Source organism: Jatropha curcas, chromosome 9 (assembly GCF_041381405.1).
Source record: "Jatropha curcas cultivar XTBG-Jc1 chromosome 9, XTBG_Jcur_1.0, whole genome shotgun sequence".
In the NCBI taxonomy this organism is placed as follows: domain Eukaryota; kingdom Viridiplantae; phylum Streptophyta; class Magnoliopsida; order Malpighiales; family Euphorbiaceae; genus Jatropha; species Jatropha curcas.
In genome coordinates this window covers 1,817,376-1,842,976 of record NC_143159.1, presented here as the reverse complement: position 1 = coordinate 1,842,976, position 25,601 = coordinate 1,817,376, and the positions used below count along the sequence as shown (strand labels likewise).

At 35.3% G+C, this 25,601-nt stretch overlaps 8 protein-coding genes across 11 annotated transcripts; 4 read left to right on the top strand and 4 right to left on the bottom strand.

Moving 5' to 3' along the window:
- Window positions 1–119: 119 nt before the first annotated feature.
- Window positions 120–2,087, bottom strand: LOC105633808 (Cystathionine beta-synthase (CBS) family protein). Of its 2 annotated transcripts, none has more exons than XM_012216486.4 (6): window positions 1,511–2,087; window positions 997–1,267; window positions 804–882; window positions 583–656; window positions 435–495; window positions 120–360 (listed from the first exon to the last, which is right to left on the bottom strand). In XM_012216486.4, exons 2-6 carry the CDS (start codon window positions 1,255–1,257, stop codon window positions 218–220), a joined length of 618 nt encoding a protein of 205 aa, XP_012071876.1. In that variant the 5' UTR covers window positions 1,258–1,267; window positions 1,511–2,087; the 3' UTR covers window positions 120–217. The 2 variants fall into 2 exon arrangements, with proteins under 2 accessions (XP_012071876.1, XP_020534838.1); XM_020679179.3 differs by having other exon boundaries at window positions 997–1,263.
- Window positions 2,078–3,675, top strand: LOC105633810 (oxidoreductases, acting on NADH or NADPH). The gene has a single exon (XM_012216495.4). The coding sequence runs from the start codon at window positions 2,154–2,156 to the stop codon at window positions 3,504–3,506; it is 1,353 nt and encodes a 450-aa protein (XP_012071885.1). The 5' UTR covers window positions 2,078–2,153; the 3' UTR covers window positions 3,507–3,675.
- A 23-nt stretch (window positions 3,676–3,698) lies between these two features.
- On the bottom strand, window positions 3,699–7,144 carry TLP6 (tubby like protein 6). The gene is made up of 6 exons (XM_089726133.1): window positions 6,668–7,144; window positions 5,956–6,530; window positions 5,327–5,706; window positions 5,132–5,219; window positions 4,715–4,847; window positions 3,699–4,635 (listed from the first exon to the last, which is right to left on the bottom strand). Exons 2-6 carry the CDS (start codon window positions 6,014–6,016, stop codon window positions 3,966–3,968), a joined length of 1,332 nt encoding a protein of 443 aa, XP_089582259.1. The 5' UTR covers window positions 6,017–6,530; window positions 6,668–7,144; the 3' UTR covers window positions 3,699–3,965.
- A 4,536-nt stretch (window positions 7,145–11,680) lies between these two features.
- LOC105633811 (gamma carbonic anhydrase 1, mitochondrial) lies at window positions 11,681–15,189 on the top strand. The gene is made up of 5 exons (XM_012216496.3): window positions 11,681–12,026; window positions 12,761–12,904; window positions 13,341–13,466; window positions 13,565–13,716; window positions 14,667–15,189. The coding sequence occupies exons 1-5, from the start codon at window positions 11,912–11,914 to the stop codon at window positions 14,946–14,948; spliced, it is 819 nt and encodes a 272-aa protein (XP_012071886.1). The 5' UTR covers window positions 11,681–11,911; the 3' UTR covers window positions 14,949–15,189.
- A 1,447-nt stretch (window positions 15,190–16,636) lies between these two features.
- LOC105633812 (DNA polymerase epsilon catalytic subunit A) lies at window positions 16,637–17,717 on the top strand. 2 transcript variants are annotated; one of them, XM_089725948.1, is made up of 4 exons: window positions 16,637–16,818; window positions 16,899–17,023; window positions 17,097–17,239; window positions 17,348–17,717. In XM_089725948.1, exons 1-4 carry the CDS (start codon window positions 16,767–16,769, stop codon window positions 17,478–17,480), a joined length of 453 nt encoding a protein of 150 aa, XP_089582074.1. In that variant the 5' UTR covers window positions 16,637–16,766; the 3' UTR covers window positions 17,481–17,717. The 2 variants fall into 2 exon arrangements, with proteins under 2 accessions (XP_089582074.1, XP_012071887.1); XM_012216497.4 differs by having other exon boundaries at window positions 16,651–16,818; window positions 17,118–17,239.
- A 1,383-nt stretch (window positions 17,718–19,100) lies between these two features.
- Window positions 19,101–21,347, top strand: LOC105633813 (eugenol synthase 2). Its single transcript, XM_012216498.4, has 5 exons — window positions 19,101–19,372; window positions 19,481–19,615; window positions 20,240–20,477; window positions 20,628–20,831; window positions 20,917–21,347. Exons 1-5 carry the CDS (start codon window positions 19,190–19,192, stop codon window positions 21,081–21,083), a joined length of 927 nt encoding a protein of 308 aa, XP_012071888.1. The 5' UTR covers window positions 19,101–19,189; the 3' UTR covers window positions 21,084–21,347.
- A 260-nt stretch (window positions 21,348–21,607) lies between these two features.
- On the bottom strand, window positions 21,608–22,439 carry LOC105633814 (hypothetical protein). Its single transcript, XM_012216499.4, has 2 exons — window positions 22,097–22,439; window positions 21,608–22,005 (listed from the first exon to the last, which is right to left on the bottom strand). The coding sequence occupies exons 1-2, from the start codon at window positions 22,206–22,208 to the stop codon at window positions 21,830–21,832; spliced, it is 288 nt and encodes a 95-aa protein (XP_012071889.1). The 5' UTR covers window positions 22,209–22,439; the 3' UTR covers window positions 21,608–21,829.
- A 770-nt stretch (window positions 22,440–23,209) lies between these two features.
- On the bottom strand, window positions 23,210–25,468 carry LOC105633815 (protein RER1B). Of its 2 annotated transcripts, none has more exons than XM_012216500.4 (4): window positions 25,181–25,468; window positions 24,472–24,843; window positions 23,745–23,925; window positions 23,210–23,535 (listed from the first exon to the last, which is right to left on the bottom strand). In XM_012216500.4, the coding sequence occupies exons 2-4, from the start codon at window positions 24,819–24,821 to the stop codon at window positions 23,482–23,484; spliced, it is 585 nt and encodes a 194-aa protein (XP_012071890.1). In that variant the 5' UTR covers window positions 24,822–24,843; window positions 25,181–25,468; the 3' UTR covers window positions 23,210–23,481. The 2 variants fall into 2 exon arrangements, with proteins under 2 accessions (XP_012071890.1, XP_089581858.1); XM_089725732.1 differs by lacking the exon at window positions 25,181–25,468 and adding an exon at window positions 24,925–25,127.
- Window positions 25,469–25,601: the final 133 nt, after the last annotated feature.

Genomic DNA, 25,601 nt, shown 5'->3' with positions numbered 1-25,601 from the left:
GCCAAATTTCCTCCATCTGCGGTTCACATTTGCATGCACATCAAAATCGTGGGCAGACGCATCCTAAAGTTCATTTTATTATTTGTTTTGTCTTATGGTTTCGTGGGGCTAACGACACATATCGTACAATTGTATTCATGTTTTATCTTTTGCTTCTATTTAAATTCAGAGTACAAATCGTAATAATCTTTTGCTTTCAGACCGACACCAATAGAACTTAATAATATTCTCCTCTAATGAACTCATTTAGCCGCTTCACTTCTCCTTTTTGCTGCTCCACCACTGCTCGAACAACGTCTACAATGGAAATCATGCCAACTATCTTTCCATCTATAACCGGAACATGTCGTACGTGGTGGTCTGTGAAATGAAAAATCATCAGTTCAACCTTACAAGCAATATGAAGTGAACATATTCTATAAATTGCCAAGTACCTGTCATAAGCTGCATCGCTTTAAGTATGTTTGTATCAGATGAAACTGTTATTAACTTATTCTGCCAAAGATGAAAATAGAAAAATTTTCAAATAGGAGAATAATTATTGCAGGGTCCAAAGAGGAGTAAATTTGCGTTAGAAATGACCTCGTCAGTCATGATTTCTGCAACTTGGGTGTACTTGGATGATCTCTCCTGTGCAATTATCTTCCTCAAATAGTCTGCTTGGAAAACAATTAGGACCGCTTCATGTTGTGCTCACTTTTCCAAAAAATTTCTTAAGGTTTTTTATCAAACTTAAAATTGACTTTAGTTTCTTCGTGTCTTTCCAGGCCTATATGCATCAGATTTGAGGATAATCAGCTTACCTCTTTCTGTGATGATTCCTGCAATATGTTGATCTCCAGGCTTTAGCACTACTAGTGACCCTATATTATTTTCTGCCATCTGCAATTTTTTTAAAAAGAATTTATTTTGGCATTGATATGTTTATACTAATAAATTATATTTAGGAGCAAAATTGGTAAATTTTTTAGTTTATGAAACAATGTAGAAACATACATTCTTGACTGCATCATAGACTGTGTCATTGGTGTGGCACCAGAGCCAAGACCCAACCTTTTTATCTCCCTTAGTCATCAGCACATCTGCCACTGTTAAATTCTCTAGACCCTTCTCCTGTATGGAAGGAGAGGAGGTGACACATCCAAAGTGTGGTAATATATTCTTCCTTATCACTGTTTCTTTGCCATGCCAATGCTTTAGAATTTCGATTTTAAGTAGTTCTTGGCAAGTTCTTGCCCCTCGGATGAGTCCCTGCATTCTGTTCTGTCTACAGGAAATTAATTGTTAACATGGAGGTTTAATCCAAACATTTCTTCAACAATTTGCATACATTTAACAACCTTTTTTCAATTCACTTCACAAAAATGGGATTAGAAAAAGGGGAAAAACAACAGAGAAACATAGAGAGAGAGAATAACTTTGGGTTGTGAGAATGTAACTTGCAAGAATACTGTTGCCTGAAAATTTCAAATGTTGGAATATAAATAAATTGATTTGGGAATAAGCATACCTTCGAGGAAGATTAGAGTTACGAAATAGCTCACTTGTGAAGACGAAGATATGAATTTAACAACAAAACCAGAAGGAGAAGACACCGGCTAGAATATCTCCTCTCGCAACTCTTTGCTCCATTGTAAGTTCTTTTCTTGAATGGCTCGGTGAAGGAAAGAGAATATTTGTTTGATTTTTACCTTCTCGTGTACGTTGCTTCTCCTTCTGGACATGTATGGTGTTGAATCTAGCAGGAGTACATGATTCACGAGTCACGAGTCACGAGTCACGTATGGTGTACGTATACTATCTGGTTTCCCAGAAGTGTATGAGAAATATTATCAGAAAAAGATAAAGATAAAACTGCTGAAGAGTAGTAAAGACATGAAAACAGAGAGATGCTAAACCGGAAGCACAAGGAAAATCCTTCTAAAGTAAAGGCTTGCCTTTGAGAAAGGCAAACAAGTAAAAGTGGAGATTGTGATATTGAAGACGGCAATAGTAAAGTTCCCCAAGCTTTCCAAGGTATCAAATGGCAACTTATTAATACCACATATCACCCAGTAAGAAATGAGCACCATTTTTACCATCTACCTAACTCAAAACACTGCTAATATCATCTTTTTCTTTTAGTACTTGATTTTTCTTTTTCCTTGTCCTTAATGGCAGAACAGAGGCCATTTAGTCGCTTTCGACTTCCTTGGCTAACTGCTCGTCCTGCACCTGAACCCCAGATTGCTCCCCGTCCTAATGTTGAAACAATTCAAGCCCCTGTCCGACCAACTCCGCGGCCACCATTTCTATCTCCACCGCAATCTCGGGCACCATCACCACCTCGTGCAACCACTGAATCCCAAGTTGTTGTCCAGCAAACAACTCAAACAGGAGCTACCTCTGTGCCATCATCACCATCTCGCGTTGCCTCTCAGCCAGTATCACCACCCAAGAAATTACAGTCCGCTACACAAGAGAGCTCTAAGCCTTCAATCATCTCGACTCAACCTCTACTATCTGCCCCAAAACAAGAACCAAAGCCTACAGTATCTTTGCTAATGTCTCAAACATCCTCACAACCCTCCTCCCCATCTACGAGGACTACAAAAATGCAATCTACAGTATCTCAGCCCAGTGCACAAGAGACCTCTAAAACAGCTCAAACACAAACAGACCTTAAGCCTCTTTCAGAACCAACAGAGAAAATGAAAGAAACTGGAAAAGCAAAGGAGGTTGCTGAAAAGCTTAAAACAACAATTCCTTATGAACAGAGGCAACAGGAAGATAAGAAAACAACCATGAGCTCCAGCGGAGAACATATCAAAACTGTGAGTTCAACTCATGCAACAACCAAGAATAAATTAACTGAATCTTATCAGAAGTCCAATGGGGAACAAGTTTCATTGCAAAAACAAATTAGGGATGATATTTTCAAGTTTGTTCATAAGCTGGGAGTAAGCCAATTAAAGTATCCCATGGAAGAAAAGCCGGTTACCATTGTGACAATAGCTGGCGAAAACAGAGGAGGATCAATGCATGTCACTGCTGAACCAGTAACAAAGGACGGGTCCATACACATTCACCGTGGTTATAAGACTAACCCAGATGAAACAACCACTGATGGAGAAGTAAGCACAAAGAAAAGAAAGTCAAAAACCAGACAAGAACCAGCAAAAAAGGCATATCTTAACAGTAATGCACAGGGCATTAACAACTCGATGATATTTGATACTTCAGTGAATGAGAGAAGCCCCGGTATTCAACTGTCCCTCTCTAACAACGTCGTAGAACCTACCAAGCCAAGTGCTAAACCAGAGACTATCGAGTCGCATAAAGCTGAATTTAATGTCACTCCTGCTCAGAAGCTCACTTATGAGCCCACGATTAGACGACGATGCCTGAGAGGGCTGTTCTTGGAATCAAGTGACTCGGATCCTGATAATCCTGATAAACCTCGAAGACATGGTTGCCGATATTACTGTGGAGACAAGAGCAAAGACAAAGACGTAGATGTTTTCTAAGCCAGCGAGCGAGAATTCATAGCATCTATCAACCCCCAGACATGCATGCAAATCTTGTGTGCATGATAATAAGAATGAAGTGCAAGATTGATAATAAGGATGCAATATTCATCCAGAAATTGTATAATGCTTCAGCATATTATGATAATGAATGTGTTGTGCAATGTGACTTTAAGGGTTCATTAAACAAGATTTCTAATATACAAGTTGGATAAAAGTAGAATTCTCTGTAACGAAGAAATTACAGTCGGGGTAGATGATTTCTCATCTGAAACTACATTTCTGCAAAATAAAAAAATGTTGAAACTTGCGTACATTTGACACGCATGCACTAGCAGAAATTTTGACAAAAAGGCAAACTCCTAAATGCTTCCTTTAAAGAGAATATTTACAACAAAATTTCCGGGGAAGACTAATGTCAATATGGTTCAAGATGCAAATGCTTGCGAAATAATATCGTTATTCACAAGCTGGTTTAGTATCAAAGCTACTCAAGCAGATTGCAAAGGCTTGGAATGCAGACAGTGGGTAGCGGTAATCCATGGTGAAGATGTCTTTCCCTATCTTTCCAAATTGTAGAATAACTTTTTCCTGTTCTTCTGCTGGCACATTTTGGCTGGGTTCAACGGCTGCCACCAGCTGGAAATTCTTTACAGAGGCCACTGTAACACGTCCTTTGAAATTTAGACACCAGCATTGCAGCTGCTCATGCCATCTTGGTGCTTTATTTTTCAAAACCAAGGGATCTTTTTGGCTACAAATTGGTTCAGTCGATTCAGAAAGGTTAGTTGAACTGATTGCACTAAGTGGCTCCTTAGTTTTTGATATGGACGATGTTGGAATTTTCTCATCACTACATCTCGTGAATTCTGTTGGAGTAGGAGCAGTTCCTCCTTGTTGAATTGCAGAGATGGGGATTGAATGCATGGTACACTGCATTCTCCTCGGGCCTCTGGTTCTGAGGACATTGAGCTCATAAGAAATAGTGGCCACATTATAGTCCTTAGCAGGTACTGATGTAGGAACCTGGATTGAATGCAGTTTTCTGTGTGGCTTGCAATTGGCTTGTACAGCTGGGTGTGCAGGTTGACTGTCGTAAACGGTAAATTTTGTTCCCAGGAAATTAGACCTGTTCAAAATTAGCCGCTTAGTTTATGACAGAAGAATACGGCAACTTAAACTCGAAAGTGCCAAATAAATGAACATACTTCAGTTTTCCAACATGATTGTTGCTAGTCCGACAAAAATCATTTGCAACATAAGAAATTCGAAACTCAGTACTTGTTGCCCTTCTAATCTTCTTTGCTGCAAATAACAGTTTACTCATATCACCAGATAGAGCTGCAATTAAATAAGCACCATATTATTAGATGAAGCTCATAGTTTATAACAAGTCCAAGAATCTAAAAATAGAAGAAGCTCATAGTAAAGGTAATCTTTCAAGATTTCAATCTGATTAGACAGCAAAATGTTGCATCCCAAGTAAATAACTCAATATTGGCATTTCTACTAATCACAAACCAAAATGAAGCAGGATTTGCTTCAACAGCACTATAAACATTCTCTAGATCCTGTGCACTCATTTTTTTATTAAAAATAAAAGGAAACAAGTAGAAATAATTTACCAGGGCTCAAACCAAGATACAAGAGATACGTTGAGGTTGCCCTATCCCGTCTGATAAAGCATTGAATTGGAGCATCTCTTGAACCAGGCTAAAAGGATGCAGAGAAACATAAATTTATTTAGTATCAGCTAACAAGTTGGAGAAACAAGTTCAAAGGAGAGACCGAAAAAAAAAAAAAAAAAAAAAAAAAAAAACCTGCTTGAGCGAGATGGGAAAAGTGAGCGAGCCACATTGCTCAGGTGTCTTAACAATTTCTTTTGTGATCTCCCTCCAAGATTTACAAACAGAGGCACAAGCAACTACATCCCTCCGGCCAGGCCATGAGGTCTCACTGGCCTCAACACGTTGAATTATATCATAGAGCAATTCAGGGGGCAAGTTTGCCCATGGACTCTGATCAATTACTTCACAAGAAACTTCACACCCACTTTCAGGTGCGATGTGTGCTCGCCCACGACGGCGCATTCCCATTCCATGTAATTTTCCAATGGACAGGGTGCTTATATCATCTCTTATCTCCTTAAGCTCACGTACAAAGCCCTTCAATGACATCTCAATGGAATTATATTGTTTCACTGCTCAGAAACACGAGATGGACTAAATTGAGATTACAAGTCCAACAGAAAAACTAATAACGTTCAAGCAATTCGTATTCGTATATGTATTAAACACAAAGCTGCTAATACGTTAAATAATTCAAAAGTTTGTTTTTTTAAAATAAAATCTTTTCAGTTTTTCAAAAGCCTGGCCTTTGACATGGGCTAGACTCTGCCTACCTATGGTTTTTTCATCAATAAGTTAATATCAAATGACCGTTTTATTACCCATGACTAAAATGAATCGCCTGCTGTTAAAGCTCAAATAAATGACTGGTCGTTTTATCATGCATAAAAGCGAGAAGCACGGCCGGAACAGTTTTCTTGGTAACTGCTGTTATTTGAATATGGACGCCTTGTCGTCTGATTATACATGCAAGACCCATGACTTAAAATGAATCGACTGCTACCAGGGGCTAAAGACGATCTACCGTTGGTCATGCACAAACCATGATCCATGTCGTTTGACACCAACGACTGATCTCAAATTAAAGAAGGCAGCTCCCCTGTTACGAACTCAAGGCCTGCTATGAAGTATGAAGGGCCCATGCAAAACAAGTCATTCCTGGACAATCTTTTGCTCAAACAAGAGTTGGACATCAACAACCAGTAGTACAATTAAAGATAGAACCACCCGACCCGATACGATATCTATAATGGATAGCCTTTTACAGCCAACAGGGATCCACGTAAGCGACAGGTCATTGATTTCAGCTAGACCATAATCAAATCGTTTTGGAAACTTTATCTCAATCAAACGACCAAATGAGCAATCTTTCGATTTTGAACAGAAAGGATAGATCCTAATAAAAAAATCAACAATTTTAAGCTGACTACTTAATATGCATGAGAATGACAAATTTTAAAAAGTAAATAAATTATAATTAAAAGAAGAGAAGGATAGAGAGAGTGAGCAGAAAAGAAAAGAAAGCAGCAATACCTTCAATGATGGCTGTGAGCTCGGAGAATTGCAGATCTAAATAGTCTGAGAGCAATACGGAAGATGAGATTAAAAGAAGGTAGAAGGCAGAGGCAGACTCATATGCTTGTATCAATTGTGAGACAAACTTTTTGGAAACGATGAAATTCTCCGGAGAACTTCGAAGAGATTGGGGATCGGGAAGAGGAATTTCAGGGGCACCACTGTCTCGGTGCAAACAAAACTTCTCTGTAAGCGAGACAGAGAGATGGATATATAATTATGAAGATCAAAATAACAATAATATCCTGAAAACGTCTTTATTGTACCGGGACAGTGGAGGAGGGCGGGGAGGAGACTTTTTAACTTCGCCTACGCCACCAGCCTGAGCCTGAGCCAGAGCCTGAGCTTTCTCCTCCTCTCCACACTGCCACAGGCCCACAGCCACACAATGTTTTCGCTTTGATCCCAAATTCTCATCTTTCCCTCTTTATTAAAAACTTGTATTTTCCTTTTTAACCACCTTTTGCTTTTGTCCGTTAATTTTGTGGGGTTTTCTTGTGTGTTTTTCGCTTGGACGGAAAGTTTTTGTTATCCACAACACGTGTACGCTGTACTTTTCCTGTAACCAAGATTGTCTCGGATGGGATAGACTCGCCAATTCAGTTTCTTTTATCCCGGGTTACCGGAAAAACACTCACTATTTACTTTATTAATAGTTTATTTTATGATTATTACTAAATTTTAAATTAGCATTTTTCTAAATTAAATAGACCCGGTATAAATAAACAGAGTATATAATATACTCAAAATAAACATAAAATGGCATTTTGCGATGTTTAATTTATAACTATTTTTTAAGATGATTTTTAATTTTTGAAGTGTATAATATTCGTCGGCAGTAGCTTTGTTTAAAAGGATAGGCAGTGGTTTCAGCACTAGAGAGTAGAGACTCCACGTGATTCCTTAAAACATTTGTCGCTTAATAATGTTAAAGAATATTACCGTCATCTTCAAGAATTCATAACTGATCATCTTTAACATCCCACCATTGAAATTTCTTGGAAATCGATTTGATAAATTGTCTTATATGCTTGAGAAGGACCATTTGACATGCATCGCGGTTCATGATTGATGCTTATATCCTAACTTTTCTTGGAATCCTATGATCATTATCTTCGTTTCACCGTCTGATCGTGATCGTGATCGTGAGTACTCCTTTAATTAATATTAATCAAGATTAATTAAACGAGTCAAAATTAACTTTGCTCTTTGCACCTTGAACTGAACCTTATCTATGAAAATGTATTATTTTATTAAAGGTGCATGGATATGGATGTTTGATAAACAGCACTAGCTATGAGAGTTGAGGCCAGCTGCTTCCTAGAGCGTGTACTAATAATGTTTGTGTGGAAAAAACACTACAAAGCCACCTCATTTTTACATGGCCTGGCTACAGTCCAATTTTTCCCTTCCCCCTTTCATGAGCTCCAAACATCGTTGCGTGCCAGTCATTTTTAAGATCAACACTAATATTATAATATTTGAATTCATATACTTAAATACATAAATCCAACAAATGAATCTAAATATAATATTTTTTTTATTGGTTAAAATGTAAAACATGTAACGTGCATGCACATATTAGATATAGTGCACACTCTTTCATAAATTTTAATAAGTGGGACTCTTCTCGTATTTTAATATTGCAGACGGTATTTTTAATTAACAAGCAAATTTTTAAATAAAAATGGTGAAATTATGTTAAAAAAAATAAATTAGGGGCGAAGTTAACATTGATTTTTTATTGAGCATGTGGAGTGGGGAGCCCACAAGTCGTTGGCAGGTGAGTCAATGTCAGAAAGGTTGGCAGCAAGAGTCACACGTACACGTGCAACCCACTCTACTTTAATCATTTGTCTTGGTCAATTAAAGTCTTAAGAAGTCAGTCTCCTTACGGTGAACGCATGGCAGCATCAGAAAACGACAATCACCAACAAAATAAACAAAGAATTGGAGAGAAAATGAGTGGAATCTACTATACAATGGAATTTAAATAAATTTTCTTTTAGTAATGCTTACTACTATTTTTCTATGCTCAAATTGATTATTTAATTGAAGAAAAGGGAATATTAATTAATCTAAAAATAATAAATACTAGCAGAGCAGGCACAAGCAAAGCAATTCCAATTGTTGATTAGTTGTGTTAATGTTTTCATTATGTAGATATAGACATATATTAATGCTATATAGACAGTCCTGCTTTTGAATTTTGATAAGAAATGAATTATTTTGGAAATATCATCACTTGAGAGGTTTTCAAAACTGTGCCACCTAAACCCGAGGGTCCACCCCACCAACTGCCGCACCCAGAGAAGTCCTTAATTCGCTTGGTTGGAGTGTTATCCAAGCTTCCAAAGACATCGGACTTACTCATGTATTATCTTCATTTATATTTATGTAAATTCCTTTTTTTTTTTCCCAATTTATACATGCATTTTCAAGCTTAAACTATGATAGTATATTGGTAAAATTCTTCAAAATTTCAAACTTTTAATGTTACAAATAATCATCTCACGGCAAACAATGAGAAAGAAAACCATACTTTCAAATAATGACAATTTAATTAAATGTATGGAAATTTTTTAGTGGAATAATTTAATCTCATGCTTTAAGTCTAAGTTAAGAATATATGTAGATTAATTAATTAATTAAAAATGTATTTATTTGCTTCTTAGTGCGTGACTAATTAATGTAGACCACTCGATTAGCTACTTGCGCGTGGATAAACAGAATAAGTTTTCCAATCTTATAATAATCCCAAAAGGATGCAACCAAAATGGAATATAGGTAACCCTAATTAGAATTTAGATTTAGATAATTAGAATTTATAGGTTAATGGAAGAGAAAGAAAGGCTCTATCTAGTACAATATGGCCGCAGTGGGGCCAAGTCATACAGATGGTTGCATCAAGCTGTTATATAGTTGGAAGCTTTGCTGCTAAATGGGTATATTTTAAAAGCGGACATGGACAGGCAGAGCTGGCACCAAGCCATCAATGGGATTAGCATATTCCTTTCATGGATAAGACTGGGCAGACATGAATTTAGCCCATATATACATGATATTTGAAAACCAAAATATGTTTCTCCTTGATTGATTGGATTAGAATCTTCTTTATGCCACAAATGTATTAGAGCGATATGGCTACTGTATCTGAGTCCCTACATACCAAATACATTATTATTATTATTATTATTATTATTATTATTATTACATCAAAATATGCTTATCCTTAACTCAGCATTGCCCATGCGATCAAAATAAATAATTCTCTTCTATATTGCTCTTGCTTGATTTTGATTTTTTTTTTTTTTGAGAAATATAAATATATTTTTAACCAAAACACATGTTTAACCTCAAACTTTTCACCATTAAACTCATAAGTATTTACTTATTACTATAAGAGCATTCAGAATTCTTGATTTAGCTGGGATTCTTACACGTATTATATAGTTTGAGTGCTCGTGAAATTTGGTCAGTATTAGTATGAATTAATCGATTGGTACTATTTGGTAATGAGTATGAGAAGTGAAGAAATAAGGGGAAAGGGAGGTTGCTTTTATTTGTTTTTTGGACATATTTTGTTTGTCGGTACTTGATGGATCGGCTAGCTTGTTTGAAACCTTTAATTTACAGTGGTGAGCCCACTAGATCTTGTTATGATTCTGTTTGTGCTAATTGTCGTCCATGCTTAATTATGCTAATTAACTAATTAATTAACCATCATTTGGTATAATAAGATTGACGATGAGTGAGACTACCATGCGTATGCTAATTAAGAAAATAAATCATTAACTTTTTCTTTTTTTTTTAAGAATTTCAATGCATGCAATCATCCGTAAGTTGCATGCGTCAATAGGTCAAAACTCAAAAGACCTTTTTGTTTTTCTTTATTTTTAATTCAAAAACCACGATCACCTACCTTTTTAAATGAAATTGGACTCTATGATTCGAATAATAAATAATCTCTAATTCCAATTTTTTCTTAACTAATTAAAAATAATTTATATGGATAATATAAGCATATAAGTTAAATTATATACTACTTTCATTTTTAAAAATACAATTGACTTGTTAATTTCTAATGTAACCCTATTTAATCTATCTTAGTATCAATAATTTTCTCATTAAATCATTTATAATAAGCAATATTAAATAGTATAAAAACATATAAGTCGTTTAATGTTGACGTAGGAGTATATTAAGAAAAATATTAAAAATATTGGCTATGATCATATTAAATATTTTTTTAAAAATAATTTTTTATAAACTAAGAGAAACGAACAAATACTCCAATGCTTAAATTAGATTTGAGAGAAAATATTTACGAAATAATTAGTTTTCAGAATTAGAATGCGAAATATTCTAGGAGACATCCTTTTATGAAGTGTACACAATGAGTGTTCAGCATTTAAAAAGTTCCATTTCCAAAAAATAATGTCAAAATAAAATTAACATTCATGAAATTTAATAAACTTTTGCATGTAAAACTTTAGTAAATGGGCCAATTTTTTGCAGCCGATTTGAACTTTTTTTTTTAAGACAGACTTTATTCTGTAGGCCCAAATTTTGTTGGCCCTATTGGTTAGCTGCCTGTGTAATTATCTAGTAAATGAGCTCAAGAAGTAGAGGAGGAAATTTTAAGAAACGTTTTCGTTTGATCGGAATTAGGAAAATGTTTCCACCAAACGGGAAAACTTTCCCGTCCTGATAAAAGCATTATTCTCTATCATTTTGAATGACATTAAAGCTTTTTCATATTCCATTATCATTGAATTTTAATCAGAGAACTGAAACTTGAAGAACTAGTAGCGACATCGTAATCGATCCTAAAAACCATTTTAGAGTATGTCAAAGGGTTTGGTAAATCTTTTTTTGACAGAAAGGTAAAATTAAGAATATGGAGCTAAATATCAACTGGTTCTTTGGGGAAATCAGCAAGAAGTTCGAGTACCCTTTTTTTTTTATTTGTTTTTGACAGGCAAATAAGCAATGACTGAATACCCATTTTGCCCTCCCATTTCTACGGCATATTCCCCCAAATACACTCGGCAGGAAAATTTTTTGTAGCTTCATTAGGCATCATACAACACGCAGGTGAAACTCGAAGAGGTCTGTTACCACAACCCTTCCGATTGTGCTAATCAGTGAAACCTCACTGACGCCAACCAACAATAGAAGAGGAAGAAGAGGAGGAGGAAGATGGGGACTCTTGGCAAAGCCATATACACCGTTGGATTCTGGATTCGCGAGACCGGTCAAGCCCTTGATCGCCTCGGCTGCCGCTTTCAAGGCAATTACTACTTCCAAGAGCAACGTAAGCTTCTTGTTTTCTCCAAACCCTAGATCCCACCTTGGCATAGTTTGTGAATTCGTTCTTCTCTTTTAATATTCCCCCAAATTAGATCAGATATTTTGGAATGCAATTCGTACTTATGTCTCTTGTTGCGCCTAGGCTAGGTAACTCTGATTTTGCGGAGCTTAACCTTATTGATTCGGCATTGCTTTGTGTAATGTTTGAAATGTGAACATTTAGCAGACATTTTAAGTTTACCGATGATGTAATTTTGAATTGGTGGAAATGTTCTACCATTTCTTTGTATCGGTTCTTAGGTCGTTCAATTGTAATTGTTGCTGCTTCCGGTGATGTATTGATGATTGCTTTCTTGTAGTGAAGCTAGGTGAAATGTCGAAAGTATATCATGGTCTGCTTTTTATTTGAAGTTTTGTAGTCTCACTATCATTTTAAGAAAAGTTCATATTTTAGGATCATTTCTTGGTTCTGCCTCATTAATCAATGAAAAATGACAAATATACGTTTCTTCCTTAAATAAATATGACAGTCATGTAACGGGAGCTTTAAATACCACTTTCGCGTCCTTTTTTTTTTAAAAAAATACCACGTCTGTGTTTACTTTCTTTTTGATGGCGCTGTGCAAGTTAGATGCCTTATCATAACTTGCTGCTTGTTCTTTTATGGATGCGTATGATATACATTTTGCTATTCTAGATTGTATGCATCTAGTTACTAATTTTGTTTTATGTTTTCAGTGTCTAGGCATCGAACTCTCATGAACATATTTGATAAAGCCCCTGTGGTTGATAAGGAGGCATTTGTGGCTCCCAGTGCCTCTATCATTGGAGATGTTCAAGTCGGAAGAGGATCATCCGTTTGGTATGGATGTGTTTTGAGAGGTATGATTTACAAGACTTATTATGCTTTTAACATTTTTGTTTATTAAGTGGACCTTGTTTGAGACCTTCCCAAAAGAAGACTGGTATCCAAGTTCCAAAAAGAAAAATTTATTGTCTTCTTTTTTTCTTTTTTTCTTTTTTTTTTTTATGTCGGGAAATAGAAAATACAGTGATGTCCATTTGTTTATTTTGTCATTCCCATATTTGTAATATAAAGCAAACTTTGGTATTTTGGTTATGCAATGCTTGTGTGTTGCCTCTATTTACAGAAATTATCTAATTAATTCTGAGTTTCTTTTCTTTACATACCTTTAGCTTATTAAACGGGTATATCATTCTTTGTATTTGTGACAAGCATATGGCAACTAAATCTGTTTGGCCGAGTTGATTTTTTTTTTTTTTTTTGTCAATAATTTTGTCAGTTTACTTTGGTCAGGTGATGTGAACAGCATTAGCGTTGGAGCTGGAACTAATATACAAGACAATTCCCTTGTGCATGTTGCAAAATCTAATCTAAGTGGAAAGGTGCTGCCAACTATAATTGGGGATAATGTTACTGTAGGTGAGCAATGTGGTTGCAGCTGTATATTTAATATTTGACTAACCTGATCTGGGCTTCGACCATTTTATGCATTTTGATTTCAAATTTGAACGGGCCAGGTCATAGTGCTGTTTTACATGGCTGTACTGTTGAGGATGAGGCTTTTGTTGGCATGGGAGCCACACTTCTTGATGGTGTTTTTGTTGAGAAGCATGCCATGGTTGCTGCTGGAGCCCTTGTTAGACAGAACACTAGGATTCCTGCTGGAGAGGTATTTGTTTTCTTAATGTTTATTTTTGTGGGAGTTATTCAGCATATTCTTCAAACTAGTTGTCAATAAGATGCATCAATATATTTATTGAGGATGCTTATATGGCTTTGCAATATGAATGAATTCACAATGTACATAAGAAGTAAATTTCAAGAAATTTGGAGTTAAAAGGTGCAATATATTGTAGGTATATCGTAATGGAAAAAAAATAAGTAGGTTGGTAATGCTTTTATAAGTGCTGCTCATGTGAATAATTTATGCACAATGTTTTGATTTATGAACATAATTTAATTGGAAAATGAATTAGTCATTTGAACTTGTTGATTAATGGATATAAAGAATAATCAGACTTGTATGATTGATGTATTACTTACCAAGTCTTGCTGTTGTCGTGAAAAACATGGTAACGGGATGGCCGTCTTTCCTTGTGCATCATACTGTTAAATGAAATTGGACAAACTGCGGCTTGAGTTCTGAAACTGCATGATTTTCTGGTTGGCTGATATATTTTTAACTAGTTAAGAAAAGAAAATTTTAGTATTGTATGCCATTTTCCTTCTCTGCTCCCTCTCTTTCCCCTCTACTCTCCATACCTTCTTCACCTCCCCTTTTGCATCACATGATTGAAATGATTAGGCTTAAATATTAGTGTAATAATTCTGAGTTGTTAATTATTGATTACCAATAGAAAATATAGGAAAAACTACTTAAAATTCATCCTTCTAGATTCTAATGCAATGTTCCTTTATAATTTGTATTTATTGAACAGATGTTAAATAGGAGCAGGGATTCATAATCCAGTAGAACTCTTTTCCCCCCATTTCTTTTCTTTTTAGTCTGAGATCTGTTTCCCACGACTGGAAGTGCTGCGTGGAAGTTACTTCGCTTAATTCAAGCTTTTAAGGCATGATTTTAAAAATCCTAGCATTAATTCTTGGTAATATACGTAGGTGTGGGGAGGCAATCCAGCAAAGTTTCTGAGAAAGCTTACGGATGAGGAGATAGCCTTTATTTCACAGTCTGCTGCCAATTATTCTAATCTCGCACAGGTTCATGCTGCTGAGAATGCTAAGCCTTTTGATGAGATCGAGTTTGAGAAGTTGCTTCGCAAGAAGTTTGCTCGTCGTGATGAAGAGTATGACTCAATGCTGGGTGTTGTTCGTGAAACCCCCCCTGAACTTATTCTTCCAGATAAGGTCCTACCAAATAAAGCACCCTTGGCGGCAAAATGAGGTTTGTCCGTGAGGCATTTTGTTACTTAAATTTCAAATCTTCATATTACTTCGAAAAAATATTTGTTGTCTTGTGCAAATACAAGAAAAAGGGATTACTTTCTTTCCCAATAATGCCTGACTTGTTTAGGGTAGAATTATGCCCCATGTTGCTTTCGGCTCTGCCCTACTTCTGGTTGTTGCAACTCTGTTTTCTTCCATGGGACAAGTTAATGCCATAAAGCAGGATTTTTAATGTTTATTTGACTCTTATACTAAGAAGTTCATTTTTTTTTTTTTAATTACAACTTTGGTGATATTTTGATCTGATGATACTATGATTAATTAAGATCTAATCCTCAGTACAATTTTGCATCTATTGTGCCTATTAATTTGAACTTCTGGAAGCACGTTCTTCTTTAGAACCAGAAATCAAGGAAACTATTAGGAGCAGAGGAATTTGGTTAAAATGGCATACTGGCTATTAAGTGACAGGATTTGTGAAGAGGGTGTTCTAGAATGAACTTGAAGGCACATGGTTCTCGATTCTTCGCAAGTCACAATTAGCTATTTGTTGGTGGGACCACACATACACCAGCGATGGGATTCAGAGAAAGACAGGCATGGCCCAATCTATCATCCATCGCGTCACGGCGTCTGATTCTCACGCTTCAGTTAACATCCCCCCCAAAAGTCGACAGTAAACGGACGAGATTTTTTTGGAGGCATTAGGCGTTATCGCATTGTCATTTCTCAATAACGATAGGGATTATTATTACATGGGACGCTACATCCACTTTGGACACCGACTCAATTAGAAGAGGTTTAATTTCACCTCTAGTATTATAAAATACCTCTCGCGGCAACCTAATATGGGCGAGATAAAATTATTTTTTAAAAATCCACACAAGACTTCATTTCTCTCATGCAATAAAGTTAATATTGTAATCTTTTTATTATATTGATAAATAAAAGAAATAAAAATATTCTATTAATATTAAATTTTTCTGTATTTTTTTTAATATTTAATAGGTTCATCTACATTTTTTTTTTTCAATGAAGGTTAATTCAAAACCCGGTAAAAGCATTTAGCTGATTCATTAAGTTAATATTTAGATTTTTCATTATATATTAAAATTTGAAATATTAAAATACGTTGGGCTACCAGAGGTGGAAATTGATAAATTTGATATTTCGTCAAACGCTGTCCATACTAATCCCTTGATAAGAGTACATATTAATTTATTATTACATCGGATGTTACATCCACGGCGGATACTGACGCAATAAAAGCCTAGACGCGTGCCACGCACAAAAACAAGTTTTTTTTTTTTTTTAAGTCAAACGTGGTTCGGTGGAAATTTTCGGGAGAGCGCTATTATACTATTATTAAGTTTGGATTTTTTTTTTTTTTTATTGTACGTATTAAATATCCCTTTAGATTTAGAATTGAATAAACAAAATTATCAAATAACGAAAGAAAACAATTTCATTAGAAAAATACAAGAAACCACTTATGCATCACATCACAAATAAACTATCTTCCTCAGCTGGATCAGTGCACATAAATCTGTGGGCTGCCAAACGATTTAATAATCAAAAAGTTGTTGGAGCTTATCACAATAATGGTGCAACTTTAGCTCACAAATTCTTTCTCATCAAGTCAATATAAAATTGCTCCCTTTGTCTGTACTGTATTAAACAAAAGATTGCTGTAGAGGATGAGGGTAAAAAGAGATGGACCCCACCACCATTTCAACTTTAGGATAAAACACCTCTCCCATTAACAGCCAATAGTCATTTTGTGATAGAAGCATTTGAGAGGTTTTGAATCACACAATGGGGTCTTTAATGGCAGGTTGGGACTCGCCTGTCCCTGATCCCAAATCAGGTAATTAGTTTATCATCAACCCATTTCATTTTGATTGATTATGACAAAGTGTTTATTTTTATTTTAACAACTGGTCGCAGTGAAATACAAGAAGAATTGGTCATTTACTAAGGAAGAAATTGAAGCTTACTGGAAGTCAAAGAAGAAGATAGAGGAGGAACATCTCAAAGCCATTTCCAGTCCATCAGGAGAAAGAACTCATCAGGTTTTAAATCTTTCTAATTGAAAATAACTATAAGAGTATTTTGGATGTAAAAATAAATTTTCATTTGAAAAAGGTGGTATATACTAATACACAGGATGATAAGTTTGGAATGAAGATTCAAAGATCAAGCTCTTTGCCAGGGACTAAAACAAAGGAGGGGCTAATAGACATGGAAACTGAAAAAAGCTTAGAGGAATTCATAAAGAAAAATGGCTGGTGAGCTATTTAATTAAATCCTTAATTAGGAAGTTAAGGTTCTAAATTATTATTATTATTATTATTATTATTATTAAATACTTATGTTGTAATAATTAAAATGCGCAGGTGGACGAGGAGCAACTGGGCATTTCTAAATGAACCTCCTGTGCTGGAAAACTCTTCTTACAATTATGTTCCGCAATTCCATATTGCAAATCTGGCCACATCAAAAGACAATAATACTGGAATTAGTGCTTAATTATCCATATTGATGTTATGTTTCATGTAGGTGTACATATAATTATATATAATATGCGGGTGATATAACTAAACAGATCCAGGTGTAGATTTAGGGTACGGTATGAATTGTGATGCTGTAAATATGAGTGGTTTTTGTTTATGGGTGGATTTAGATGTACTGATCAGTTTTGCAATGTTGTATTGGTTATCACTGTGAATTTTCCTTAATGATTATGGTTAATTTGCTTTGGGCTTCTTCTCTGTGTTTTTGGCTGCTCTGAAAACCAGTTACAAGTTTAAGCAAATCAATCTTGTAATATATATATATATTTATATACACTTCCAGAAATGGTCAGAATGAAAAAGCTGATTGAGATTGTCCCAAGAGCTTGAGTTGGATTGATTGGAGTGCTCCACTCCACTCCACGCCACTCCATCTGGTTGGTTTAATTAATAACTATTGATTGGAGTGTTTTTTGCATTTGCAGTCTTTTGCTTCTTGTCGAGCTGGGGTATACTATTTTAGATGTTACTTGATGTAACTCTTTGTTTCTCTCCTTTGAAAAAAATAAAAAAGAAAAAGAAAAATAAAAGAAAACTTAGCTTAGTTGACATTACTGAAAGAGAAAATTGAGAAAAAATAAACAACAGTCGAAGGAATATATGGATTTTGTATTTCATTAATCCAAACAAGCACTAGTTTTCTTTAGATAAGGTCCATTAAAATGGCTCGATCCAAGTTTTTGTTCAATACAACAAAATGTGTGGGCCATTTTCATATTAAATGGACCTAGGCCCATTTGTTTACTAGAGCTGAAATTTTCAGCCTTATTTTCTGAAAGGGATCCTAATTTGATCAATAGATTTGCTTTAAGGCAATAATTTTTCAGTTGTCAGCAAGCAGTAAGAAGATAACACCGGTTACCAAATTTTGTATTTCATCTTCTTCTTCCTATTTAAAAAAAAGAAAGATAAGTTATGTGAAAGATTAAGCATGCTTGTGTTTTCTTTAGCTTTACTCTATAATCATGGAGTCTTATCCTTAAGATCCAAACTTCTTCAAAATGAATGATGGAGACACATGTCAACAATTTTGATAGTGTCTGTCTGTCTGCCACTTGCTTTCTCAAATTATAACTTCCACTGTTCTTTAATTGTTCATGGTTGGTGGAGTTAAATTCAAAAATAACATTAATTTAGTGTCAATAAAAAAAAAAACAAACATAAGCCAAAGTAGACGACACCACAACCACCACATCAAAAGATGCTACTGTAATTGAACTTTGTTTGATTTTCACCTTAACCACCGCAGGCACATGAATCTTCTTTCTTAAGAACTAAACCCAGGAAGCTAAAACTTCTAGAAAAAAATAAAAGGGACTGCTCAACCAACAATAACTTGCAACCGCACCAAGATTTCTTTTCTTTTCTTTTTCTTTTTTTTTTCTTTAGTTGACGTGTTTGAATTTTTTAATTCTAATTTATGATCTTTCTTTGTTAAAAGTATTAAATTTAGCATTATGCATAAAAAAATAAATTAGTACTTCATACTGTAAAAATTAAAAAATAAAAAAAATCAAAAGAAAATAAGATATTATGAATAATTTGACATCCCTAATTAATCTTGTCTATAAATAGTTGATGGCTACATAAAGAAGGCTCAGCAGTCCCCTTCACTTTTGTATACCTTGGGTGGGTTTTTTGCAAGACTTAACACTTGAAAAGAAAATGGCACAGAAAAGCAAGATCTTGATTATTGGAGGAACTGGTTATATCGGAAAATTCATAGTGGAAGCAAGTGCAAAGGCAGGCCACCCCACCTTCGCGTTGGTTAGGGAGAGCACACTTTCTGATCCAGCCAAGGGAAAGCTTATTGAGAATTTCAAGAATTTAGGCGTCAACATTCTTCTTGTAAGCCCATATATTATTATTATTATTATTATTATCATCCTTTTCAATACATAAATAATTAAGAGAAGGTATATATGTATAATCCTGTTATTAATCATGGGCATGCAGGGAGATATTTACGATCACGAGAGTTTGCTGAAGGCCATTAAGCAGGTGGATGTGGTGATATCAACAGTCGGTAATCTGCAACTAGCAGATCAGACCAAGATCATTGCTGCCATTAAAGAGGCTGGTAATGTTAAGGTAACTTGTACTCTATCCTTCTGCTTGCAGGTTTTGTTGATTGACTAAATATAAATGCAAATTTGAATGAGTTTGCTAATGAGTTCATCCAGATTTTAAAATATACCAGTAAAACGCAAGCTTGTTTTCTGTTCCCTAAGCTTATTAAACTCTACTTTATTTACTGTTCTTGAAACAGTGCATGGTGGAAGTTTCTAGCTTTCCATGACAATGCTTGTGCTTTGTTATGCTAACAGGCTCATTTACCAACTTATCAGTGGCCCAGTGGGTAAAGAACGGGCCTGCATTGTGTTTATTTGGAGCCCAAAGTGAGTCCATATAATTGGGCTAAATTCTTTTGCCCAAAATGAGCCTAATAAATTTGGGTGTACATTTTCTTAATGGGCCAATATTGGGCTTAAAGTAAGTTTTTAGGCCCACATGAAGCCCAATAAAGTGGGCGAAGAATTGGGCCTGAATTGGGTTTAAAATAAATGGGCCCTAATGGTCTGGAATAGTTGTTTGGGTCCAAAGGAGCCTAATAAAATGGGCTAGATTTGGGCCTGTATTGGGTCCACGGTAGTTTTTAAAGCTCAAAGTGAGCCCAACAAACCCCGCGCCAATGACTTGGTTGTTATTGTGCAGAGGTTCTTGCCTTCAGAGTTCGGAAATGATGTGGATCATGTTAATGCCGTTGAGCCCGCCAAAACTGCATTTGAGATAAAAGCTAACGTTCGGCGCGCCATTGAAGCTGAAGGGATACCCTACACTTATGTTCCCTCCAACTTCTTTGCTTCCTACGTCCTTCCTATTTTGCTACTGCCACATGTTACTGGTTCTCCGGAAGGCAAAATCACAATCTTAGGGGACGGCAACGTCAAAGGTAATTTTGCTGAAGATTATTAAATGTTTAATGTGGCAAATTGAGCTTTCTTTTGGTATATTTTTTTCTTCCTGAGAAGCGATGTCAGGATTTGATAATATGCAAGATAATCCTTTTATCTCACAATATGATTGTTGACTTGTTTTACAGCAATTTTTAACAAAGAAGAAGACATTGGAACATACACTACAAAAGCTGTAGATGATCCAAGAACATTGAACAAGACACTTCTCATTAGGCCTCCTAAGAATATTGTAACATACAATGAGCTTGTTGCTTTATGGGAGAAGAAGACAGGCAAGAACCTTGAGAAAAACTATGTTCCTGAAGAGCAGCTTCTTAAGGACATCCAAGGTAACCAAAAAGAATCAGTACATGCAAGTTTCATTATCAATTAAGTTTTGGTGAATTTATGTTTGTTTTTTGTTAATTGTTGCAGCGGCTCCTATTCCAATCAATATTGGTCTAGCAATCAACCACTCAGTCTTTATTAAGGGTGATCAGACCAATTTTGAGATTGACCCATCATGGGGCGTTGAAGCTACTGAGCTATATCCTGATGTCAAATATACTCCTTTGGAAGAAATAATTGATCTGTTTGTTTGAAGAATTTAAAGCAGCTGCTTTGTGTGCTACTTAGTGGCGAAATAAACACCCATTTGTTTTCAAGTGGATGTTTCTGCAAAAGAGTCTTTATGTTTGTAATTGTCAAGTTCTGTTAGAATGTCCTAATGAAATGATGCTTATGCTGCTATACTCTAATTGTTCTGGTTTTATATTTATGGCAGTAATCAGTATCTGTTTAAAAGAAATTCTGGATCATGTTAATTATCTGTTTAAAATAATAAAACTGCAGGGGTGTTACAGTGATTGGTCAGTTCTTTGATTTTCTGATTCACATTGTCAAGGAGATGATCAGTACCTTATATCTTCTTTTCTTTTCTTTCTCCGAATCATATATGGTTTCTGGTAATTTAATTTGGAAATAGAGATGTAATAACCAAATTGCATTGTGATATTAAAAGTTCTATACTGTTTGTGCAAAGAGCACCAAACAATTGTTTAAACGCTGGTTGTGTTCTGTTTTCAAGAAAAAGAATGCTGTTTAAACCAAATTGACTTCGTTTACAAGACAAGAAACTTTCTATGGTAATTGTTTTCATGTAGCAATTGTATACATATATATACAACTCTTAACTTCCACTTCCACTAATGACTGGACTATAAATAAGGCCTCAATAGACTGTTTTAATCTTGAAAGAATTTGATAAAGAAAAAAAAAAGAAAACTGCATAGCCATGACATGCAGCCTCAAATGAAATAATATATATACCTTTGAGCAAACATTAATTTCATTGCTGCTCAAAAATTCTTCTGAAATTAGACCATCTAATTCCCAAGACCGGTTCTGGTGCCGGAGAAGGTGTTGGAGCTTCTATTGCTGCTGATGGTACAATAGTTGTCATTGCTTGCTTCTCTGCATAACCCATCATTCTCCTAGGATTCAACACTCCTCCGAGTTTATCAACTGCAATATTTAAATCCAAAAATTTGATCAGTCCCAACTGAAAGGATGATTGGTTCACTCCTTGATCAAACACTCTTCGCTTCTTACTTACCATTGGAATGCAAATCAGGCTTTGAAGACTCTGATAGAAGAATAAGAGTAGGAGTGACAATTGTGAGAGCAGCCCAGAAGAAGAATATCACTACAAAAGTTCTCTCGCTCATTTGATATTTGGTAAAATGACACTATTTGCCAGTTTTTTGAGAGCTTTTGGTCCAAATAAGAAAGAAGATGAACAAGGCTAGCGCAGTTGCAATATTAGCTGGCCATGTTTAACAAATGGTATCATTAAAAAAATCCCTTAAGTAGTACAGTACTCAACTTGTTTTATTTTTGTGTTTCTAGAACCAAGTCTAAGTTCCAAAAAATATATGTAAGTAAGATGTTTGTTGTTCAGTTGTTGAAGAGTTGTTATACAAGTTGGTATATGATTAGAAATAATCCATCTGTCATCCCTAATGGCCCAAGTCAACGCGTGCTTGGTTTTGCCTCATTTTGTAATTTATCCTCACTATTTCATTCCAACGACTGCCAACTTACCATGAAGTTGATGGCCCTTGCAGTTGGAATGATTGTGACTTCAATTTTCAGTTATCAAAATTCAATAATTCATTGGCCATCTGTTCATATTATTATTCTGTAAGTTTCCCATATTAAAAATGATTTAATCAAGTTCAGCATCCATCTGATTATTTCATAATCTTTTGGTCACAATAAAGTAATTCGAAGTCATAATTGGTGGTGTAATCTCAAAGCAAAGATCAGAATTGTATGCATTAATCAAGAGTAATATGATCAAGATTAAAATCATAATTGACAAATTTAACTGTTTTAATAGTTATTAAATGTTTTATTAGAGTTTAGATTAATCTAAATAAGCTTATTTTTAGTACGAGATTAAAAATATATTTGGAAAAATTAATTAATTATTTTAATAGTTATAATTGTTTCACTGACATTTCATCGATTAAAATTAGTATTTTAGTCTGTTATTGAGCAGCGCCAAAGCACGAGCTATAATAGCTTTTCGTTGGCCCAAACATCCAATTGATATTAAACCCAAAACAGTCTGAAATTCTGAAATATAAATTGAAAATTTTATATGTAAATGTGTGGGAGAAATTCCACTCAATCATCGCACAGTACTTATGGAAGAACAAAGGACTGTATCTCAATCATATACATAATGCAAAGCAAAAAATATCTTTAAATTTAGTGACAGCTCAAACATCTTTGGATGCTAAACAGAACATGGTGGCTCGTAATCTACAAGATTTGATTCCTCCTAAAAAAAAAAAAAAGCATAATGGAAGGGAAAAAGAGAAGTTTATACAGAATCTCTTGAGCTAATTCAAAAATGTGTGAATCTGAAGGCATAACAAGTATTAACAGCTGATAAATACATAATGAAAGCAAAAGGATTCGACTGCTGAACTTTCAATCCCTTGACATGCCACCACTACTTGCGATAGAGTTCTTCCCAGAATACCTCTGTCAATAACCAAGGACACGAGTCATTATCTTTAATAGGCCAGATTTTGTTTTCAATATAATGCTTTTCCTAAATTAACTTAAACATCAATGCCAAACGAGGCCTAACTAGTGAACAGTTGGTGCCAAAATACGAAGAAGATTGATTATAGATACAAGATAGTGGTGAAAAATTGATAGTGATGGCTTAAACTTTCCCAAGTCCTCACCTGTTTCCCAAAACTAAATGGAACGTATTTGTACTTAATCATGTGCATGATTTGGCGCTTCATTGTCAGAACAAACAGAACAATCCAATAGCAAAGCAATATGGGCCAGAAGACAGGGACATCAAACACAGAAAAAAATGTCATTAGAAAGGCCACACAGAAAGCCTTGGTGATGGAATACCTGAAGCAACAACAAAAGAGGAAGTCATTTTGGGCTCCTAACATACCAAAAAAGTATGGTAACAAAAAATATAAGCTTTCTACTAAGAACGGGCAATGGTTAATAAAGCAACCAAGATTAGAAAAATTCCCACTTACCACACAAGCTTATGTGCGGCAGTGTCTTTAGTTAGATGCATCGTCTAAATTTGGTACTTAAGGCGCAAGCATCATAGGCATGAATGGACAAAAATGCTATTCTTAGAAGTAAAATTGCTAGATACAAAGCCCAGAGATAGATAACCACAAGTAGATACGTGTTCTCTGAATTTCGCAACACGAGAATCATTTCCAAATCCCTGTTTTTCTATTTGAGAATTGATCGTTTTAACTTTTTAAAGTTTAACAAATACTGTTGTTCGATTGGATGGCTGGATAAATCGAAAGCATAAGCAATTATAAGGTCGATTTAACTTACTCAAGGATTATGCAAAAAGAAAACAACTTAATGAAGCAAAATAAGCAAAATGATTCATCAGGCTAAGTGTAAAATGGATTCATTAATTACCAGAACTTAAACTCAGGAAGGCGGCGAACGAAAGGCTTGAATTCATCTGATTCTTTTGTTGGCAAAGAACCTCCATCTAAAACTTCAAGTTCAGGATCAACCTTTGGTGACAGAAATCCAATCAATAAATTCAAGATATAAATCCCAAGTCCATATGACACGATGTAAAAGCCCTGAACATAATAAACTCGCAACACATAAATAGCAGCAGCTGCAAGAGTTCCCAGCCATCTTTCCATCGGATGAGGTGTTGATCTATCCAGATAGTACTGAAAAGCCATTGAGAAATTATTTCTCCACTTGGCAAGAGGTGCCATTGTGGGGGCAGTATCGCCTCCAGCTCCTTCCATGAATTGTTAAGTTCTACTTCACCTATATATCAAAAAAGGAACCAAAATACAACTCAATACATAACCAGGAGATGCCAAATACGAAACAAAAACTTGATTTTACACTGCCTGTCGGATGTCCACTTTCTTTCTCCAAGTAACAAAAATCTCATGTTGAACACAACGGGATTAATTATGGACTCCATTAAATGGCAACAGTAATAAAAATGCACCATCTATTCATGTCCTTTATTTTCATTTAATTTGAGACCAACTCATACTTGAAATGCGAAGCAAAATATAATGTTTGTGCTGCTTATCAGTGGCATCTAAAAATGGGTGATCAGTAAATGAAAAGAACTTGGAAAATAAAAGCTAACCTTAAGAAACGTCGCAGTCAGGACTGGTCCCAGCGCCGTACAGATCCGTTACGATATATATAAATAGTGAAGAATCCGGTTGCTTTGCCTCTTTTCCTTCTGGGATGGTCCTTGTTCAAAACAAGAAATTTTCCGGCTCCTTTGATGGAAGCAAAACTCTGGGTCGTGTCATCGGATCATTTTTAAACAAGGCGAAATTTTCTTCAAAATATGAACGAAAGGGAAGTTTTCCTTGTGTCTATGAATTGGAGGAAAATTTTTCCCTCAAAATATGCCTGTTGCACACAAACTGCAGGGAAAATTTTCCCTTGAGGCAAACCTGCAGTCGGTTTGTGTTTGTAACCGAAAGCCCAAGCCCAACTTTTTCCAGTAATAAAATATGAAATGGGCCTTCACCGAGTATAATGAAAATTGAGAACTT

Excerpts from the sequence above, each read along its gene's own strand:
- LOC105633808 (XM_012216486.4), bottom strand. The coding sequence starts at position 1,257 with ATGCAGGGACTCATCCGAGGGGCAAGAACTTGCCAAGAACTACTTAAA. Across the intron at positions 883-996 it reads TCTATGATGCAGTCAAGAAT|ATGGCAGAAAATAATATAGG; the intron begins GTATGTTTCTAC and ends AAAAAATTGCAG. Across the intron at positions 361-434 it reads AGCGATGCAGCTTATGACAG|ACCACCACGTACGACATGTT; the intron begins GTACTTGGCAAT and ends TTCATTTCACAG.
- LOC105633810 (XM_012216495.4), top strand. The coding sequence starts at position 2,154 with ATGGCAGAACAGAGGCCATTTAGTCGCTTTCGACTTCCTTGGCTAACT.
- TLP6 (XM_089726133.1), bottom strand. The coding sequence starts at position 6,016 with ATGATAAAACGACCAGTCATTTATTTGAGCTTTAACAGCAGGCGATTC. Across the intron at positions 5,707-5,955 it reads GCGATTCATTTTAGTCATGG|TGAAACAATATAATTCCATT; the intron begins GTAATAAAACGG and ends GTTTCTGAGCAG. Across the intron at positions 4,636-4,714 it reads AATCATGTTGGAAAACTGAA|GTCTAATTTCCTGGGAACAA; the intron begins GTATGTTCATTT and ends AATTTTGAACAG.
- LOC105633811 (XM_012216496.3), top strand. The coding sequence starts at position 11,912 with ATGGGGACTCTTGGCAAAGCCATATACACCGTTGGATTCTGGATTCGC. Across the intron at positions 12,027-12,760 it reads TTACTACTTCCAAGAGCAAC|TGTCTAGGCATCGAACTCTC; the intron begins GTAAGCTTCTTG and ends TTATGTTTTCAG. Across the intron at positions 13,717-14,666 it reads CTAGGATTCCTGCTGGAGAG|GTGTGGGGAGGCAATCCAGC; the intron begins GTATTTGTTTTC and ends TAATATACGTAG.
- LOC105633812 (XM_089725948.1), top strand. The coding sequence starts at position 16,767 with ATGGGGTCTTTAATGGCAGGTTGGGACTCGCCTGTCCCTGATCCCAAA. Across the intron at positions 16,819-16,898 it reads TGTCCCTGATCCCAAATCAG|TGAAATACAAGAAGAATTGG; the intron begins GTAATTAGTTTA and ends AACTGGTCGCAG. Across the intron at positions 17,240-17,347 it reads TTCATAAAGAAAAATGGCTG|GTGGACGAGGAGCAACTGGG; the intron begins GTGAGCTATTTA and ends TAAAATGCGCAG.
- LOC105633813 (XM_012216498.4), top strand. The coding sequence starts at position 19,190 with ATGGCACAGAAAAGCAAGATCTTGATTATTGGAGGAACTGGTTATATC. Across the intron at positions 20,478-20,627 it reads AGGGGACGGCAACGTCAAAG|CAATTTTTAACAAAGAAGAA; the intron begins GTAATTTTGCTG and ends CTTGTTTTACAG. Across the intron at positions 20,832-20,916 it reads GCTTCTTAAGGACATCCAAG|CGGCTCCTATTCCAATCAAT; the intron begins GTAACCAAAAAG and ends TAATTGTTGCAG.
- LOC105633814 (XM_012216499.4), bottom strand. The coding sequence starts at position 22,208 with ATGAGCGAGAGAACTTTTGTAGTGATATTCTTCTTCTGGGCTGCTCTC. Across the intron at positions 22,006-22,096 it reads GCCTGATTTGCATTCCAATG|TTGATAAACTCGGAGGAGTG; the intron begins GTAAGTAAGAAG and ends TAAATATTGCAG.
- LOC105633815 (XM_012216500.4), bottom strand. The coding sequence starts at position 24,821 with ATGGAAGGAGCTGGAGGCGATACTGCCCCCACAATGGCACCTCTTGCC. Across the intron at positions 23,926-24,471 it reads CTTCCTGAGTTTAAGTTCTG|GTATTCCATCACCAAGGCTT; the intron begins GTAATTAATGAA and ends TTGTTGCTTCAG. Across the intron at positions 23,536-23,744 it reads CATTTAGTTTTGGGAAACAG|AGGTATTCTGGGAAGAACTC; the intron begins GTGAGGACTTGG and ends GGTTATTGACAG.